Genomic DNA, 20,667 nt, shown 5'->3' with positions numbered 1-20,667 from the left:
GTGTTTGGTTAGCAGACTCAAATCGCTCTAGCAAGGCTGGACTTTAAACTTAAAGAAGGTGGTATCTGACCCAGAACTATGACTCTTTGGGAAAACACACAAAACACGCATTTTTCAATTGATTTTAGTTTTTCAACAACAATAAAAAAAACAAAAAAGTTTCATCGCCATTAAAAAAAAAGCAAGAAGAAAACTTCTCGTTAAAAATCTTGAACAAGGATGTTTTGTTCAGATTGCTTATTGAAAAGTGATTTGAATAATAACGGCTCATCAAATATGTTACTGATTAATTTCCCACAGAGTGACTGCTCGCTACATCAACTGATTATTTCCACTGTAATTTGAAGAATTAACAACATGGTTGTTAACACGCTCCACACTTTGCACACAACTTGGACCCTGGTAGCTGGTCAATCTGCTCCTGACTTCTATTTAGAGAGCTTGTAACTCCAGCTTTCTGTCTGCTGTACATGCATCTGAAACCCTGCCAGCCTTTATTCTGCCACCCTCATAAATAAAACTGACTCTACAAATGAATACTATCAACATCGCACACTCAACTGGGCCAGTTTGTATGAAAGCTGAAGGGATGATGCATTCATTTTGGTGTTTAAAACTTTAGTTCAACAATTTATGAAGCCACAAAAATGTCACTCAGAGGGATGATGCAGCTTGTTGCTGATTAGCCAACAAGGCAGCCTTTATTATTGGAGGTCCTACTCTGATTAAGGCAGAACATCATTTGTTGAAATGTCAGTATCTGTCTTTAAGATTCATTCTTCTTTTGGTCCTACCTATCTCATAACGCCAGCTCATTGATCACAGCCCAGCTGCTCATCTGGAAAATTGCCACTGAGTCAGCACAGATCGGGGAAAGAGGAGTGTATGCAGCTGAAGTCGACAAAGTGAGTGTGTGTGTGTGTGTGTGTGTGTCAGTGTGTTCGTCCTACTCTTGGGTGTGTGTGAAGGGCTCACATTTTGTTGATTAATTATATTATTATTATGATAATTCAACTCTCGTCATGCTGCATGCGCCTGCCTTAAAACTGCAATCTGTGCTGACGATCTCATCAGTGATGTCCCCAAGCTCTCTCTGTCTCTCTCACTCACACACACACACACACACACACACACACACACACACACACACACACACACACACACACACACACACACACACACACACAAGGACCTGCTGCCTCCCTACCATGGGCAAAATATAACTCTCTGCTAATTAGAGGGCAATTAAACCAGATTATTGGAACAATTAATTGTGTGTCTTTGCTGTAATTGGAGTGTGTGTGATTTCAGTTCTGGTAGCTGCACGCTGACAGGAGGAAAGAGAGCCACAGTGTCAAGTTAGCATTATTTAAGAAAGAAAGCAGTCTTCATTAATGTGACCTGCAGCCATGAACGAAGGAGATAAGACTGGATCCTTCTCCTGCAAAGATTAATCTTCTCTCCTTTAAGTTATAATTCTGGGGTGTGAATGAGATCACACACAAAGTTTAGACTTTTTGTGGTCAGCGTTTTTCAGCTTTAGTCATCAAACGTGCATCAGAGATGAAGGATGGGGGCAGAAGTTCTGCAGGTCCTCTCTCTGGCTTTAATGCAGACAAAACACTGAAACTGTCATGGTTTACTTTAGTTTGGTTTTGTGTTTTAGTAGTGCTGTGTCTGGCTTTGATTTTTATTTTGGAAGTTCTAGCCCCTTGTGCTAAAGTTAAGAGTTATCGTTTTATTCTTCCTGGTATTTATTAGTGATTATGTCCCAATTTTTAATCATTACCCCTGTGTTCCTGTAGTCCTCGTGTGCTTAGTATTTCCTGTTTTATTTTGTAGTCCTTGCCCCAATGTGTCAACTTTATTTTGACTTCCTGTCTTTGTTTGTTTTCCCGCCTCTTTGATTGTTTTCCCTACCTTTGATTAGTTTCACCTGTGTCTTGTTTGTCACAACTGTGTCTTGATTAGGTTCAGTGTAATTCATGTCTGTGGCTGTTTTCAAAACTGACTGTTATACTAGTAGTACGTACTGATTTGGTCAAAATTCAGTATGTAGTATGTAATATGTGAAAAAGAGCAAAACCTGCAGTATACCAAAACTCCCCGGATGTCGTACTGATTCGGGAAAATTTCTCAGTATGCATCGGACCAGTCTCCCTCAGGTACTGTTTCCCACAATGCACAGCGCTCGTTCTGCTTTTTGTTTTTTCTTCTTTTTTGACGGGGGGAACTACGTTTTTATGTGCTGTGAACATTTTTGAATTACATATGAACCACTTCTAACATTTTTGAAAATTATTAGTGAATGCTAAAGAAGCAGTTTCTCTATCAACTTGGTCGTTGTTTACTTCTGCTTTACGAAACCAGAAATCCAGTGACGCCTGACCCAGCAGATCAGATCCAACAGAACAGTCATACTACAGACTAAATTCAAATGCAGTATGTAGTAGGCAGTACCTACTGCCTACTACATTAGTAGATAGTATGCAGGAGGCCGTTTTGAAAACAGCCTCTCTCTTTTTTTCTCTCTTCGTCAGATCGTTGTCAACCTTCCCCAGCGTGTTTTATTCAGTGTTCATTATTTTCATCAAGTAAACTTGTTTTCTTTAAAAACATGATTTATTTTTAAGAGAGATTAAGAATTAAACTTGAAAAGGGGTCTAAAAATCTTATATTTGGAGCATGAAGATAAGGTTGGTAATATCGGTGTCAGTGTCAGTTCATATGGAGTTAATATGATCAAACTCAGATTCCGACTGAGCAGCATCACACCTAAAAATTTAAATTAAAAAAAGCCCTCAGTTTCATTAAATAGTCTGGGTCCAAACCTGTTGATTCTACTAAATGCTGTGTGATTTCATGGATATTTACGTAATGATGACTGTGAAACTGGCTCTGTTCCAGCTGATAGTAAACCTTCACTTTACGCAGACAGTCAGCTCCAGAGAAACCACACACCTGCTCCACTGCACACTGTATGAATGTTCAGCAGGGCTCTTCTGAAATCCAAATATCTCTCATGAACCAAGGAGGGACTTCTCAAATGGAGGGCTTCACCAGATTATTGTTTTATTAATTTCTGTGATTGGAAATAGATCTGAAGTCTCAAACTGAGTAATCCAGAGAAGTGAAAAATTTCCTCCAGGTTACGTCGAACTGAAGAGTGAAAGTTGAATCTCATCACAAGCACAAACTGCTTCATTCAGCCTGATTGCATATTGATTTAAATGATAAGTGAAATCTATAAAACTGTCTCAATGAGGTGTTAATGAATGAGGAGACGAGTTTGTAAATAAATCATGAGAGAGAAGTTCAGGAGTGAGCTTCTTCACTTCTTTGCTGCATGATTATGAGCCCATAAAATACACTTCTAACCTCTTCATACAGCACTTCAATACGAGTACGGGTATGTTTATGTTATTCACACCACTTAAAGGGTGATGTTGCAGAAAATCAGAACTGTAATCTGTGATTTTAATGATCCCAACATGGTCTCAGCAGATGTGTGTCTAACATGAGTCTGGTCCTGCTGGAGGTTTCTGCCTGTTAAAGGAAGTTTGTCCTTGCCACTGTAACTTGCTAAATGCTGCAAAGTGCTCTGCTCATTGTGGATTAAGATGAGTTCAGACTGAGTCCTGTCTATAAGAGGGGACTAGACCTTATCCTGTCTTCATTTTGGGCTATTGGTAATAAAATAACAGAGTACGGTCTAGACCTTCAGATAACATTTGTTGTGATTTGGTTTGTTTTGATTGATTGATAAAAACCAGAGCTCCTGTGTGGAACTTTCTGTTTGTGTCGATTTTGGTAAAAACTATACCTCTTACATCTGATTTTCTCCTGCACATGTGTAAGCTGGACTTCAAGTTGGGGAGCATTGGAGCTTGGAGACAAAGATAATAGTTCCTGCTTGCATTAGCTTTCTAGTAGTTACCAGCATGGTGGTTAAGCTAGTTAGCTGTACAACCCTCCACCTGTTGTTGGACGATGAGAATTACTAGAATGAGGGTTTAGTTGTGCAAACACTACAAAAACAGGAAGAGTGGGGATTTGAAATATTTGATGTTCCAAGAAGAAATTAAAAAGAATACAAATTTAATTTATTTCATCAATTAGTTGATTTTAAAAGGAGCGAAATATTTGTTTCAGTCATTTGTTTTTAACGAGATGAAGGTGCCAAGCTTCATACTTCTCTAATCATATGTGACAGACTACATCAATGTGTGTTTGATCTGTTTACACTGACTAAGTGAAAGAATGTGGAGGCACACATTACAACAAACCGTCTCTGTTCTGGTGAAGGAAAACAAACTGAAACAGAGTCAGTGAACTCTGAGGTGAGATATCCAGCACCTGTTTATTGATCAGGTTTAAATATCCACTCAGACTTTGGATAAAGATGCACATTAAGAGAGGATACTGTTGGTAATGTTGGTAATGTAACCCATGAAGAGTGTTAACGAATTAATCCATCGTCTAGCAGAAGATCCTCAGACATTAAAGCTCTTGAATAACTGGAGTAAGTCTCAGAGGAGAATTATTCATAGTGGCAGTAATCTGATCGTTTTAGAGGAGATTTTCTCATGGAGACACGCTGACTGTTGATAGATAATCTCGCTCTGAGGGTTTAAGTTTGTTATCGCTAAAACTTAAAAAAAAAAAAAAAGTCTATTGAATTTGTGCAGATGTTTCTCTGCAGGGCTGTGGTTTAACTCTGAGGAAGATCATTTGATTTGAGAAGAGACTAAATCAGAATAATTCAGTGATAGGTTTCAACGTGTAACACTTCAGGATTAAGTTATGTTGCTTAAAATTCATAAACTGTGATCAACAGTGTTACTGTTTCTCCAAAGCGGCAACCTGTGGTCTCAAAATATGAAGCCGATGCGGAAGCGATAATAACCAGAAATAAATTTAAGTTAGTTTTGTTATGTTTGACTTTCAGTCTGTGCAGGTAAGACAACTCTTCTGTGTCATTAATGAGGTTATAAAAAGCAGAGATATAATGTCCATTCATGTCTTCGTAACTGAGGCAGCTGAATGCTTGTTAACATCTGTTGGTGTTGGTTTTATAATCTTGTAATAATAAATCTTATGTTTGCAGATGATGAGGTTATATTTCCAGCCTGCAGAGTTCGTCCACAACATCTGCTGTGCATAAAACCTAAACATGGTGCCGACTCTGGTGTTAAGATTTAATGCAAAACAAAGTGATGCAATGATATCTATAAATAAAGAGGATAAAAGATCATAACCTTCAGAGCTCTGCTTCGCTGGTTTTAAAGTGAGCATTAAGGTCAAATATATTAGAGGTGGATGAACGAGTTCTTATCAGTGTTGTAAATGATATGTTAACAAACTTGTACTTTGTGCTCCTCATGAGCTGAACTAATCTTCGGGTCATGTCCATATTGTGTTTGCCAAGACTTTATACCACTGCTCATAAATGTCATATCATAAATGTACCCACATATCAGCCGGAGTGTTGTTCAGTGTTTTAATCAGCATCTGTGACGGTTAAACGTGGCTCACTTCAATGGTTGTAACCATTGTTCAGGTATACAACGAGTCTGCTTTAATGTACCAGGCTGTTAAAGGTGACATATCATGCAAAATCAACTTTTTAATGGTTCTCTACCTGAAATATGTTTCCCTGGCATGTCTACAAACCCCCTGAAAATGAAAGAAATCCATTCTGCCCCTGTTTTGATTTCTATACCTTTCTGTAAATGTATGTGAAACGAGATGTTTCAGTTTCCGTGTTTTTCATAGGTCATAACGACATCCGGTCTGTCACGGAGTCAGAGCTCGGAGCTTGTTCAGCCCATAGACTGTATAAAATACAACTCAACTCCTCCTCCGTTTTTCATTACCTGCACACGTGTGCTAACAAGGAGCTTAGGAGGGAGGCATGCTAGTTGTAGGCTTTCTTAATAAATACAAAGGTCGGTTTTACTCCCCACGTCTGCATATTGATCTAGTGGATGATTTTTCTATTTTTCATGATAAAGTGCTAGCGCTAGTTAGCATAGCCACATAGCTACATGTTTGAAGCTATAGCTGTGTACCAAGACACATGTCAACATACTGACAAATAAAACAACAAGAAACACAAAATCTGTGACCAATCCTTCAGAAAGGCCCTTCTGCCTTTCTAGCGGAGGTCGGTTTTACTCCCCACGTCTGCAGATTTGAAGATCTAGTGGATGATTTTTATTTATCATGGATGAGTGCTAGCGTTAGTTAGCATAGCCACATAGCTACATGTTCGTCGCTGTGTACCAAGACACACGTCAACATACTGACAAATAAAACAACAAGAAACACAGAATCTGTGACCAATCCTTCAGAGAGGTCCTGCTGCAGGCGCCTCCCCGTCAGGATCAGATTCTGGATCAAATTCAGAGGGTTGAAGTAACGCCGCCTGTAAGCAGTGTGTATATTCAGCCAACATGTAAACATTAGATCAACGTGCTGGACAGCCGAGGCCACATCCACTTCCTGAGGGGGCGTGGTCAGAGAGAAAACTGACCGTTCTGAGCAGGGCTGAAGAAGAGGGTTTTTCAGGAATGCCAAAATTTGATTTCGAAGTGATTTTTTGAGCATAAACTTTAGAGACATGTTTTGGGGACCTCTTAGACCAATATATATTGATGAAAAAAGCATGATATGTCACCTTTAAGTATGCATTTTATTACAGGCTCTGATGGGGTCCCCTTGGTTTTTGGTGCCAGCCTCAAGTGGATACCGGAGGAACTGCAGTTTTCTGGACTTCTGCACTGCCTTCTCTTTTGGATACAAGAGGTTGCTGCTTGGTCTGAACACACCTTCTATCCACTTTAAGATGAGTAATCTACAATCTTATCAACATTTCAAATCTAAAATATATTTTTGTATTATTATGAAGACTTTATTTAGCCAGAAAAGCCTCATTGAGGTTAAAAATCTCTGTTACATGAGCGTCCTGGTCCAGATCAGCTTCAGCACATTGTAGCAAAGCTACAAATATACAACACATAACAATTACAAACAGATCATCATATGCTGGATCGTATAACACAAAGTCATCAGTCAAAGCATCTACAGCCCGCTCCCTCAGACCCAAATCCTCCTGCAGAAGGTTCCAGACAGCATGAGCAGAGAATCTAAAACCCTGCTCCCTCATTTCAAGTCACATTTGGGAACAGAGCCAGAAGAAGTCTCACAAATGAATCACAGAGCGAAGACTGTGTCAGATGAACAGAATTTCATAACCAAAAGGAAAGCAAGCCAAGAATTGAATTTCTTGAGACCAAACTTAAGACAAAAACCAGCAGAAAGAACTTCAGCCGTGAACAACACTTCACTAAATAACCACATAGATTACTTTGAATGAATTCAATCACAGGCTGTAGTAGCATGAAGTGTCCTCACATCTCTTCATTCAGCACGTTCACAAACGCTGAATCAATCACTGCGAGGATGGAGGGGACTCCAGACTGAGACAGGTGTTGGTTTTACACTGATTGAATGAAGGTGTCGCAACAATACTTCATTTATTAAACGAGTAGAGTAACAAAGAGAGAGATGAACACAATGTCTCCCTCTCCTCTGTGGAGAAACAAGCATGCAACGCCAGCTGACCTTATGAAACACTGCTTTTCTATTTCTCATCCCTCCAATGCAGAATCATCTTACTACTCTGTTGTAATTTTTTCTGCAAAATGGGAAAAAAAAAAACCTCTGCTGGAATGGATTCATCTTTTTTTAAATTACTTTTTGGGTTATTTTCATGCTTTTATTTGGAGGACAGGACAGAGGATGTAGTAGAAACTGGGGAAGAGAGAATGTGGGATGGCACGCAACAAAGGACCACAGGTTAGATTTAAACTTGGGCCGTCCTCTTCATCAACTATAGCCTCAGAATATAACCGCTGAGCAAAAGTGGTGCCCCATGGATGTATCTTTTACAGGACATAAACTGTGTGTGAAGAGGGATTTAAAAAAGCATCACTGTCTTTGTCTCAATGTACCTTTTTTATACTTATTGATTCCATAAAACACCAAAACAGTTTTGTTGCTTCTACAAATGTTGTTCTATTCATCAGGACTGTCTGTAAGTCTGCTCAGTACCAATATTCATTTAAACCTGATGTCACATTTCAGCTCTTATGTGAACTATAATAATTTGTGTATAACATGCCTTTGCTACACCTTTGTCCATCTAAAATTCAGGCTACATCCTATACACCTGTGCGACTGATATACCAGTGCAAAATGTAGAGAGGTATTTTATCATGTTACAGTATTTAACTCAGAGGATGGTACTCCAAAAGACATGCAGCTGCTTTGTTGCGTAAAGCATGCTGAGATGCAAACAAGATCAGACCCTCAACAGCTTTTCTCCCTCATGAGGTCTGAATCATGCATTTATGGAAACCAGTAGTTTACTTGTAAGTAAATAAATCTTGTGGAGTGCTGGTTTGACTGAAAGGACCTCTAAATTCAAGACAATTAGTGACCAGCGGAGATGGGTGGTACAACCATGTCTACACCCCAGAACTATCGAAGTTACCAAAGGCTGAGCTCAACTACAGTATAGTTAGCTTGCAGGATAGCAGACTCAACATGGTGAAAGCAGGCGGTACCAGAAAGAGTTACAAAAAAACTGCATGCTGTGGACTTTACTAAATGCAATGAGAATCATCATGCAGGAAGACCTTCAGTTTATACCTTCGTCCCCTTTAAGAGGTCCCCAAAACAGACTGTGTCTGATAAACTGGTACAATTTATATTCCAGATTTTACATTAATATATTTTGTGTGTACAAGCTGCACCAAAGCTATTGTCCTCCTTAGAGAGATTTATAAAGTTGCTTTAATTACATTTAATTGATATGATCAATCGTTCATTTAGCTTTTTTTTTTTTTTTTTTACTTTAGTCGTTTGAATTATGACAGTGCGATATTAAATCATAACAATGAGCCTTGAGTAAACAAATCATGCAGATAAATTCACTGTAAGTGGAAAAATATTTGCAAGAGTTCCCAAAAAAGAAGCTGTCCTAGGTTGGACAAAAAGTCTTCTACAGATCTGTTCATGTGAGCAGTTTTAATATTCTTGCTTTTCTTCTGGCATCATTGTTATGTAACTTTCATATTATTTTTCTCTTATTGGAAAGAAGCAGGTTCTTCAATTTGCTTCAAAAATCACATTTATGATCCTTCTCACCTTATCAATTAAAGTCCAATACTCTGTCTCTCTTTAGCTCTTTATATATCTTTCAGTGTTCATCACTGAGTAAACACTCTAAGTACTGTTCTTGTGTTATTTCATCTCATCTTTTGCAGAACATGAGTCATTGAAGGTGTTTTGAATTTTGGACATGATGGAGCACACTAATTCATTATGCAGACACAGCAGGGACACAGTAACATTGAAACAAATGTCTTTTAGCAGGAATGATGTGTGACTGTGATTCATCAGCATTACTGCAGGGCACTTCCCTGTTTTCATCTCCTGCTTTTTAATGACTTTTCAGTCTAAATGTGATAAAACATGCTGCTTTGTTTTGATTGAGCTGAAGCTCCTTGAAGCGCTGCATCCCATAGGACATTAAAAAGCTCCTCCAACTCCACCTGCTCTGTGTGCAGCCTGCAGCCTCACCCTCAGCATCATCCAACTAAACAAAAGGTCACTCATTAGTAGAGGAAGCAATTTTACAATTTCAGGAGGGCTGTGATAGAAGAGAGGGGCTCTGCTGTGTTCAGATCCTGCTCAGAACTGGAGACTTGAAACCTTGTCTTTTGTCTGTTACTCATTTCTCATGCAGGTTTTTAATTCTTATCATTCATTATAATCTTGTTCTGTGCTGCTCTTGTTGAGCTTTTCTTCTTCTTTAGCCTGTGATAAATAACTGGATCATGTTTATGTCAGACTAATAAAGGATGGATGATGTGACAAAATGAACACTGCACTCCTCAACTAACTCAGCCTGTCACATCCCCTTTGGAGCCCATATTACTCCAGCTGCTGCTGCTCTCCCTGCCTTGGCTTTCCATGTATGCACATGAAAGAGAAGGGAGGTGTGCTCTCCCTACCTCAGGCTTTGCCCTTCCACATAGGCACATAGGAGGGCATGGAACCCCCAGAACAGAGCTATACCATCAAATATAACTTATTGCATGCAAATGATTCATTCTCTTTGACGAGAGTGGTCCTGACTGAAAAGTGTTCATTCAAACTCCAGACTCCCCAGTCAGGTTTCCAGCTCAAAAATGCAGTGGAAAATGTCAGATGGGGTCTTTGTTTACAATCTGAACAGACCAGACAGCAGATAGAGGAAATCAGCAACAACCTGATGACTTTAGTGTTTATCATTAAGAAGCTAAATCCCTGTTTTCCTCACAAGATATGGACCAAACTCTCACCGACTCTGTAAGGTGCTAATCATAGGCTGTATAAATAATGGACGTATTGTCTGAGACATCTGTGACATTACCCATCTGTTCCTAAGCGCTGTTTTAAAGCCAATTGTTGGCGGGAGCCATATTGGAAATGCTGAACTCAACCAAAAAAGTTTGACCTAAAGAGGCGGGGTTTGAGCCTCCTAGCCAACAGCTATGTGTTCCCATCCAGGAGTCAAGTTAGTCATGTCCTTGTTTGGGCAAAAACTCGTAATCTTAATATCTTCTGAACTGTCGTGTTAGAAAAAAATTCACCCCTGTACAATGTGTGCCGATCGAGAAATGAGCTACTTAGAGCCAAGCTATTTTTTGAACCAGGCTGTAAACATGTTATTAATGCTGTAAAGATTGCCTTTTTTGAATTGGTGTCTATGTGGTTTCCAGTGTTTCTGCAGCCAGCCTCAAGCGGATTCTTGATGAATTGCAGTTTATAACATTTCTGTCATTGCAGTGTGTTTGTTAAACTTGCTCAAAGTAGCTAAAAAGTCATCAATTAATACCCTTTCACGGATCCAGTTTGCCACAGTGAGTTTTTTTTGTTCCCAGCAAAGAAATGTCTCCCATTTTTGTCCGAAGAAGTACAACTTTTGTCAATTTTGTAGTTTTTAAAGGAGTTACAACTTTTTAAATTCTCATATATATTTCATGTTAGGCCAAAAAGTAGGAAACTAAGTGACAAGCTGCAGGAAAGTATCAGAATAAGATTCGGAGCAGATCACCTCCCATCATCCAAACACCACTCACTCCCAGGAGTCTGTGTCGAATGCTGGCATGCTGCAGAGTGTGGTGTTGTAAAACAGATAAGTAAACACACCCACACTGTATATAATCTGTGATTTCCCCTCTGAGCGCTGACACACTGAGGAGCCACACAGTCGCCCCCTCAGCCATCTGCAGGATCGTCTCCCGGGCGGCTCTCTGAGTGCAGCCTGTCACTCCCAGGAACACTGCCTTTAGCGATGCTAGCCGCCGAGGGACCACCGGGCTCAGGAGCTTATTACTAAAGTCTGCAGCTGTCAATCAGAGCAGAGGAGAGATGGTGAGACGCATTCATCGACCTGCCCAAAGAGGCTCAACAAATCCTCCCACAGGTTTATTTTATATCTGATAGTAAGAGGGAGTGAAGGAAGCCACCAGGGCAACATGCACAGGCTGAAGGGGAGGCAGGATCTGAATTCAACACAATAAATAAGCCCCATCGATCTGAAGCATGGGGGTTCATGGGAGGTGATTGGACTGTCGCTGCAGTTCATGAGCTATGGCCTCGTTCTGCAGGTCAAGGGAGGGTGGATGATGGAGACAGGTGAGACAAAGGGAGGAAGGGGAAGTTATGAAAGTTCCTGAAGAAATGCTCCACACGGAGGTTTCCTTGCTGTTGGACTGTATCAATTAGAAATGTTTGATTAGAACAATTGGTGCATTCATTATTGTCATCTTTCTGTTTCCCTGCCTGAGAGTCTAGTTTGTTTCTGAGCTTCCAGGAATTACACTGATGTTGTCACCAAAGCCTTTATACTGATTTACTTCCTGCATGACGACTAAACAACAAACTTTGTCTGCACTTGGGGAGCATTCAATTGTGCATTGTCAACAGAATCTCTCCCCCAGCTCGTTAAAACAGCAGAGTTAGTAAACTTCAAAATATGAAAATGTAGTCACCCCTCTGGCACCTTTTCTAAAGTTGCAGGGCTCCACAGTCAAGGTTGGCAATGATACATATTCAACATTTAGTTAGAATTTGAAAATAAAGATTGTTATAAAACTTCACGTTTTGAGATTTGGATGTGAAACGCGATTGTTTACTTTAGACAGGACAGTCTGGTTATGGACTTCTGTGTTTGGGTTTAAATAAGTACTAATTTCTGTAAATATGTTCACGTCTCACGACGATTGTAACGTGGCAAATCTAGGTCTATATGTTCATGTCCAATTACCATCAGAAGTCGACACGTTATTAATCTTTGCTTACAGCTTCTACTTTAAAAATGAGTGTGTCTGCTATCCGAGCAGCATCGACCAATCACAAATCAGCTTTGGTGATTACAAGAAAAACAGTCACTGTGACCTCACAACCTTATTGTGTCAAATCACAAGATCATTACTTTCTTTCTTCGGCTTCATACCACAAAGTAAGAACAGAGTGAAGCCTCTGTGTAACCTCCAGTGTCTACTGTTGAACAGAAACCATCAGGACTCCAAACAGATAAACGGGCGCTACTTCAGGGGATATAATCAAAGCTTAGCTTAATTATTGACTTTACTTTCTTCTTCACTTTTAACATCATTGTTAATTTGGAAAAACGAAAATTGAAACTTATTACACCCATTAACTTCAGTTTTCTTTAGCGTTGGATGCAGGGGGGTCTTGTCTCTCCTTGTCAGGATTCTAATTTGCATAACTTCCCGCTCACTATACAATATCATGCTTATTATTATCATAAATAGTTATTTAGAGGGTTCGATTTTCAATCTCTGACGGAGTCAGAGCTGAGGGTTAAACACCGATTAAAAACAATCCCTCCCCTCTCAGGGACAATAAACATTTAACAGTGAGAGACTTTATCACAGGACCTCCAGCTTTTTAAAGTTCTGCAGGCCGTTTTATTTGTTGTTTTATTTGTGTTGTTAGCTGGAAAAAGTTACTGGGCAGAGGGATGTCTTGGTTGACTTGTCCAGACGTCTGTCTTTGCAACCCGCCCTCGGATAAGAGGAAGAACATGGACGGATGATGGAATGTGTTCATACTCACAAAGCAGATAGAGACAAAGAATTATCTCTGCAACATCCTGACTGAAAATCATCCAGACACAAAATTAAAATGCACCACTCTATTTATCCCAAATGTCCATGCCCTCTTTCCTCTTTCATCTATTCAGCCTCACAGAGAGTTTCCAACACACCGTCTGCAGAGAGCCAAAGGTTAGAGTCCAGAGGCTGAAGGCAGGAAACAGAATAAATATTCATCCCTGAATGTGACTTTGACAAGGAAAATCTAAAGTAATTAACCTTGAGTCCCGTATGTGATGTGTGGCCAACTTCACAGTGATGTTCTCTACTTTTAATTACTCTCTGAAGTCGCAGACCCCGAGCAGGATTAAAAGTTTTTTGAAGGCAAAGTGCAGCGGTGACAGGAGCGCTACCACCTGAGAGACGATAACCCACATCAGTGTGAACAACAGGAGAGAGGTTTTTAACCGAGCATCAGAGTGGAAGTGAACACACTAACCCTCAATAACAATTTCATTCAAATTCAAACTTTGAAACTCTTGAAACTCCGGCAGCAGAGAGAGAGAGAGGAAGAGAGAGAAACTGTTGATGCCAGAAGACGGAGTCATGACCCCCAAGGTTAGATTCACTAATGTAATATTCCATTATGAATTCAGGGAAGTCCAGTTATTGGGGCTACTGCCGCTTGAGTTATTCATGAAGACTGGGCGGTTATGAATTTCTTAGTAGTTCAGATAATAATAGAAGTAAAATACACTTTTTTATATCACCTTTCATGCAAGACACAGACTTTAAAGTGCCGACAGAAAGGACATTACAAGCTCTGAGTTACGGAAATAAAAACAGAAAGAACATTAAAACAAATATTAGGTGCTTCAACACTCAAATCAAAACCAAACCTTCTGATATTTAGAATCAAAAAGAGACTGCAAACATATTCAAGTAATTTGAAATTAACTCACTTTATAAAAAGCTTTTACAACCCCAAAGACAGAGAACATGTCACTGACTGATGATCTAATGAGTGTATTTGACAGAAGCGGATCTCTATTTAAAGAAACATGCGTAAAAATACAGAATTTGTAGGAGATAGATCAGATTTTTGGTATTAGATTTTTATGGTTAAATCAGGGTTTGAACATCACATCATCATGACTTCTATACAAATCAAGAGAAACTCCCAAACTGCTCTACATCTGTGCTCATCAATATTTATACACATCAATATTCTGCTCCGTCGGTCACAAGACGAGCAGTAAAGTGTGTGAAACTGTGTGAAGATGGAGTGTGTCCTGAGAACATCCCACGCAGTTTGAAATGAGACAAAACACAAAGCGTAAACGACTCATCCTCACACACCGAGGAGAGACGGCACGAGTCAGCTGATGAAACATCTCTGAGGAGGACTGACGGGTTCCAGACTTTGACTTCAGTTTTTTATGAGCTATGTTTTGAAGTGTAATCTGCTGTAAATTACATTAAATCTAACTACAACTTCAGACCACTTTATATCACTGACAGTTTTCATAATATTAGTTAAACCTGGAGTGAGGAAAACTCAAAATCCCATCCACACAGCAGCTCAGGAACAACCATGCTGTATCTGGAAACTTTGCTGAGCAGGGATTGAGACTAATGAGTATAGAGACTCAGTTTGACCGAAACTGACCTCTTGTTTCTGATTTATCTAGAACCATCAGAAATCGCTGTCGTCAAGGAGTGAAAAACGGCCATGGAGTATAATCCTCTGTTAATGATGTATCAAAGAGGAACAACCCATTGTGTTCAGTCAGATAACTTTCAGTTCTTCACTCAAAGATAAACGGTGGAGGATGTTGTAGAAAGTCAGCTTGTATTTTTCTCTACAGGAGAGCCTGATTAAATGTCTCTGCGCGCTCAGTGAGGCTGATTCATGTCTTTCCTGAGGTCTGAAGCTTTGTTATGGTCTTAGTAATCACTCGACACTGTGAAGAAGGCATGCCATACATTTTCTCCAGTTTAATAACACCTTTCAGTGTTCAACCATCTGGAGTTTAAATGACGAGTTTGGACTTGTTTTTGATGCTGTACGTGATTTTAAATGTTGGGGGGCTTTTATTACTGTTCTGTTGTGTGTTCTGTTATCAACAACCCTCTTCACACTGCTCCTGAAAATGTTAAGAAGGCTTCAGGACAGCCTGCGCCTGAAATTTTCAGCATGAAGTTTCCCCAGAGGGGAAGAGAAAATGTGGGGTTCTTTGGCTGTGTGTTACTCCAAGGTACTCTGAGAAACATTGTGATATTTGGCATTTTAAAAACAAAACAAAAGTTCCTGGAATTTTTTCTCAGTGTAGCAACTACAAAGAGCCAAAAGCTACTGAGAGGCTGAGGTTGGGCCTAGTTATCGTCGGACACACTAAAAGCAAAAATCACTATTGCACAAAAAAGTACGTTTTTGAATTCTTGGGAAATAAACAAGCGGCAACCTCTAACTGCAAGAATTGAATCCAATGCAGAAGTGTTAAAAACTGCAGTTCATCAAGGATCTGCTTGAGAACGGCTCCGGAGGTACCGGAAACCACATACACACCAATTCAAAAAAGACGATCTGTACAGCAGAAATAAACATGTTTACAGCCTGGTTCAAAAAACGAGTGTAGTCTGGATAGCTCATTTCTCGATCCGCACACACTGTGAGGGGGGGTGAATTTTTTTATAAACTGACTTGATTGACAGGCGGGAACACTGTAGCTGTTGGATAGGAGGCTCAAACCCCGCCTCTTTACGTCACACTTGCTTGACAGCAGATATGTGGAGTTCAACATATCCAATATGGCTGCCGCCAATTGTCCTCAAAACAGCGCTTCAGAAACAGATGAGTGACGTCACGGATACTACGTTCATTATAGTCTATGGAAGCAACCCTCTTTTTTATAAAGTAACATATACAAAGCATTCTTTGTATTTACCTGATTAAACAGCAGGAGTGACCTCTGAAACTGTGAGTGCACAGTGAATTCTAACACAATGAATCACACCTGCGTAGGTGTATTTGTTGTAGCTCAGTGTCATACTTATTCAACATGACATCACAGCTGACTGTGTTCAAACAAAGAGCGGGGGGATGTGTGCTGATACCAAGGCACAGACTGTTTTAAAGTCTCATTACTGAAGATGTGTCAGGTCAAGATCTTCTTAAACATCTAACTCAGTCTCCTGCAGATGGGGAGAAATCAATCATTTTGCATCAAAGGGGGGAGTTTAACTTCTACATGCTGCCATAACTGTGCATGCTTCTACTTTAGACGTGAGCTTGTAAAAAAACATTAGATCCTCTCCTGACCTCCATGTGAAGCAGATGTCAGTGCACCATGCTGACTGCCACATGCCCTCTGGTGTAAAAACAGAGTCTTGTCCTCAGCTGCAGGTAACAGCTGGGAGGAAGATGATGGTTATCACGAAGCTGCAGGTTTACTTCTCTGTCCATGTGGCCTCTCTCTGAGAAAGTTTCTGCAGTCAGATATTTTCAAAGCTTCTCAAACTGACTGTGAGTTTTGACATTAGTTTTGAACATGTTAGAAAAGAAAAGTCAAAATTGTGGGATTTAAAGTCAGAATTATAAGATATTCATTTTTATCTCATACTTGTGACTTCAAATCCCACAGTAATAAATATCTAATAATTTCAACATTGTATTTCAAAAGTTTTACATATTATCTCACAATTATAAGATAAGATACTCCTTTATTCGTCCAACAATGGGGAAATTGATAATTCATGGAGTTACAGCAGCAAACAAGAAGGTGTACAGTACAAGAATTCCAACAAGAATATATATAGGAAAAAAATGTCCATCGGAGACGACAGCTTGGCCATAGTTCTCCTGTCAGCCACCACCTCCACAGGGTCCAGGACTGAGCTTGCCTTCTTCACCAGTTAGTTCAGTCTTGCTCTCCTGTATCCTTATGATTTTCTATGTCATGATAAGGACATTTTATCTCTACTTTTTTAACTCATAATAATAAGTCAGAGTCTCATAACTTTGACTTTTTAATCTCATATTTATTACTTATCATTTGTGATTTTTTTTGTCAAGGCCAAGTCTCCCTCTTTATGTATTTATGTATTTATTATTGATTGACTTATTTATTTATTCATATTAATGCCTAATAGATGTTTTTATCTCCTGTTGTCGTGTTGTTAACGTTTTAAATGTTATGATTTTAGGCCATAAAAATAAAGTTATAGTTTTTATTTTTTCTATTTTGAACCCTGTAGATCTGCTGTGAATGCATGTTTGAGTTGTTGCTTTTTAGAAGGAATGTTCAGACAAGAGGTTGCCTTCGAATTTAGAAATCACCCAGCTGATTGCAGGGCTTTCTTAGTTACTCAAACGTAAATTCCCCTGAAGACACTTTCAAATCCTCCAGCATGAATCAATTGGTAACTTGTAGAAGAATTCTTGTAAAGTGTCTGCATCAGAGATTCATCATCGTCTGCTGCTGCAGCCACTGCAGACAAACAAATACTCTCAATACTTCCTTTAAATCCATTATTTAGTAACAGTTTCACCCACAAGATATGACATATCAAACAGTAAAGGTGAAACAGTGAGTGATCTGAACCAGCTTCCTCTTCCTGTGTGTGATTTATCTCTGGTGTGTCGTGTTGTTGTCAGCTTTGTGTTTATTCATGTTCTCGTTTTATGTGACCGCTCTGCTGTCTGACAGAGGGACTCTGTGTCTCTGTGTCTCCTGTCTCATTTCATTCTAGCATCTCAGCTGTGGGACATATCAGCGTCTGATAACATCTCTGAGTCCCTCCCTCCTCCCACCCACTGCCGTCTGATCTCCACTAGACCAGGACGCTATTGATGTCCCCAGGATGTTCACACTCTGCACATTCTGTTGTTTGAATTTATCAGAGTGAGGTGTCGTGAGCCTTTATTTGATAGGACAGCTTCAGAGAAACAGGAAATGTGAGGAGAGGGAGGATGGCGTGCTCCAAATCATGCAGAGGCTGGGAATTGATCCCAGGACTGCAGCCTTGGTATTCGGGATGTCTGCTCTATCAACAGAGCTAAACCGATGCCCCATTTTGTATGATATTTGTAGGGGGCATGGAGCTCTTTGACATTGAAAACTCACCTTAACACATTTTAACATCCTGTCATCTATCCATCTATCCATTATGGATACCTCTTCTCCTTTTTGGGATCACAAAGAGCTGGACACATGGAGAACTACAACCTTTCACACACACTCAAACCTACAGTTTAGGGTTACTTGTTCACCTGAGAAAACCCACACATGCACTAGGAGAACATGCAAGCTCCAAAGCAAGGCTCCTGCCAGAAACCGCTGCACCATCATGTAGTCACGTACTGTCACAGTCTGGACAGCATGGGAGGACTGAACTTGTCTCCAAAGCAATAATTCCTTTCGTGACAACACCTAAACAAAGGCAGCGTAAGAGTATCAACAGAGGTAATCAATCATTCAAATGGTCACAACACTGGAAACAGTCTGAACTTCTGTCTCTCATTTCCACTTGTGGCTCAGACTCCAGCTGTTGTAAACAGATGGAGAGACTGTCTGACACGTCTGAGCATCCAGAGCAGAGAGGTAATATAACAACATCACACAGTCACACACAAGATGGCACCAGAACAACTATTCGGTTTGCACTTTTCAGAGATTTTCACTCTTTCATGGATGCATAAACAGCAAGAGGTATTCAAACACAGATATTATTGAAACTCAGGTTAGTGAAAAGGTTGGAGATGGGAGGCTCCAGTCTCTGCAAATTGGTCAATTGAGGGTTCAGTGCTTCGGCTTTGGGGGGACATTGAGATTGGGCATTGGCAAGCATGGTGATCTTTCAAAAAGCAGCTGATATCATGGGGATTTTGGGGTTCAAGAGTCCTGAAAGAGCTTGTCTGGATTGGTTCCTTACAGAAAATAGGTGACACAATTTGCCGTTAATGGACACAGGCCCTAAAGGTACCTGTCTGCTTGTCAAATATGTTGATTTGACTACAAAATTTCCAAGACTTCCCCAAATGATCACTGTATAGAGTACTGTCCTTTGCCATTCAACAGAGAAGCAGAGAAATTATAACAACTAGATTCTGGAAATGACTTGCAACAAAGCAGAAAGGACATGTAAAGGCATTTTAACTTCCCACCTTGAGTAGGATGATACAGGACAGTGGACGCTACCAGATTAAGGTCTATTTCAGCACTCGTGAAATGCCTCTTGTCCAATCAAATAGCTTCAGAATTTACTGTACTCTTTTAAGATATTAATTAACAACTTACCCAGAAAGATGATGGTCTGCTTCCTGGCGGTCTTCGCTTTTTGACTTTGATGCTTGGATGCCTTTTGAGTTCCGTTGGGTCCTTCATCCACGCATCCCATAGGTCTCCGAAGGACGAGGATCATGGCCCGGCACATGATGGCCACACAGATCAACACAATTATGTAGATGATGAAGGCCACGAAGACGCTGACCCTGTACATCACCCAGTGTTCCCTCAGGTTGGTACAGAAGGTCAGATTCTGGACGGGTGTATCAGTTCGGTAGGGGATGTGTCCCTGAGTTCCTGTGGCGATCAGCAAAGGCAGGGCGACGAGCACGGATGCCAGCCAGGCGAAGGTGATGAGTCCGCGGGTACGTTTCCCCCCCAAAGCTTTGAAGCGAAATGGATGGCAGATAGCGGTGTAGCGCTCAAAGCTTAGCGTGGCCACATTGAGGATGGTGGCATAGCTGCAAGCCTCAAACAGGAAGTTGTAAATCTTACAGGACGCGTTGCCTGAAGCTGACGCAAATGGAAACCAGGTGGCGCTGTAGAGCTCCACAGGCATGCCAATGAGGAGCACCAACATGTCTGAACATGCTAAGCTAACCATGTGGTCAGTCACATTCTTCTGCAGGTAGCCGTTACGCTTCAGTATGTGCGCCACTCTGATGGTGACTGAATTACCCACAATGCCTGTCACCAGAATGAGGCTGTAGAGGACGGTGAGGAAGATCTTGATCGGGTAGTTGGGTTCAAGCTCATGCCAGTCCTTCTCGTCTGCTATCTCAATTTCCTCGCTCATGGTTGCAGAGACGTGAGCTCAGATTTTCAGGTATTGATTTTTTCTTTGAGCTTATCAGTCCAGCAGGGCGAGTCCCTGATTAGAGCCAAGATCCAGAGTCGAGCCGTTGGCCAAGATAACAACTCACGATGAAGACTTCTTGTTGTCTGTGAGTCTGATCCTTCAGTGAGAGTGTCAGAGCAGAGAGGAAACTAAATCACAGGAGTCATCTGAACTCATGAAACTCTATTGTAGAAAATATGAACTCTTCAGCAGGTCTCCTTCTTCTGAATGTTCAGTTTCTTGCTCACTTAAGTCCAGTTTTTCTGCTCTAAGTCTGGTCCATTCCTAAAGATCATCTGAGATCCCAGAGAGTCCATGCAGGTCCGAGTGAGGAGTGGTTTCACTTCAGTATGAGCAAAGTGTTAAC

At 40.5% G+C, this 20,667-nt stretch overlaps 1 protein-coding gene across 1 annotated transcript in view; it reads right to left on the bottom strand.

Moving 5' to 3' along the window:
- The window catches only part of gpr39 (G protein-coupled receptor 39), a 28,823-nt gene extending 8,156 nt beyond the window's left edge, over nucleotides 1-20,667 (bottom strand). Inside the window, exon 1 of the mRNA XM_034693819.1 lies at nucleotides 19,475-20,667. Within this exon, the coding sequence (XP_034549710.1) occupies nucleotides 19,475-20,258 (784 nt within the window). The 5' untranslated portion in view covers nucleotides 20,259-20,667. The remainder of the gene's footprint in view (nucleotides 1-19,474) is intronic.

Source organism: Notolabrus celidotus, chromosome 10 (assembly GCF_009762535.1).
Source record: "Notolabrus celidotus isolate fNotCel1 chromosome 10, fNotCel1.pri, whole genome shotgun sequence".
NCBI lineage: Eukaryota > Metazoa > Chordata > Actinopteri > Labriformes > Labridae > Notolabrus > Notolabrus celidotus.
This window is presented reverse-complemented; position numbering and strand designations above follow the sequence as displayed.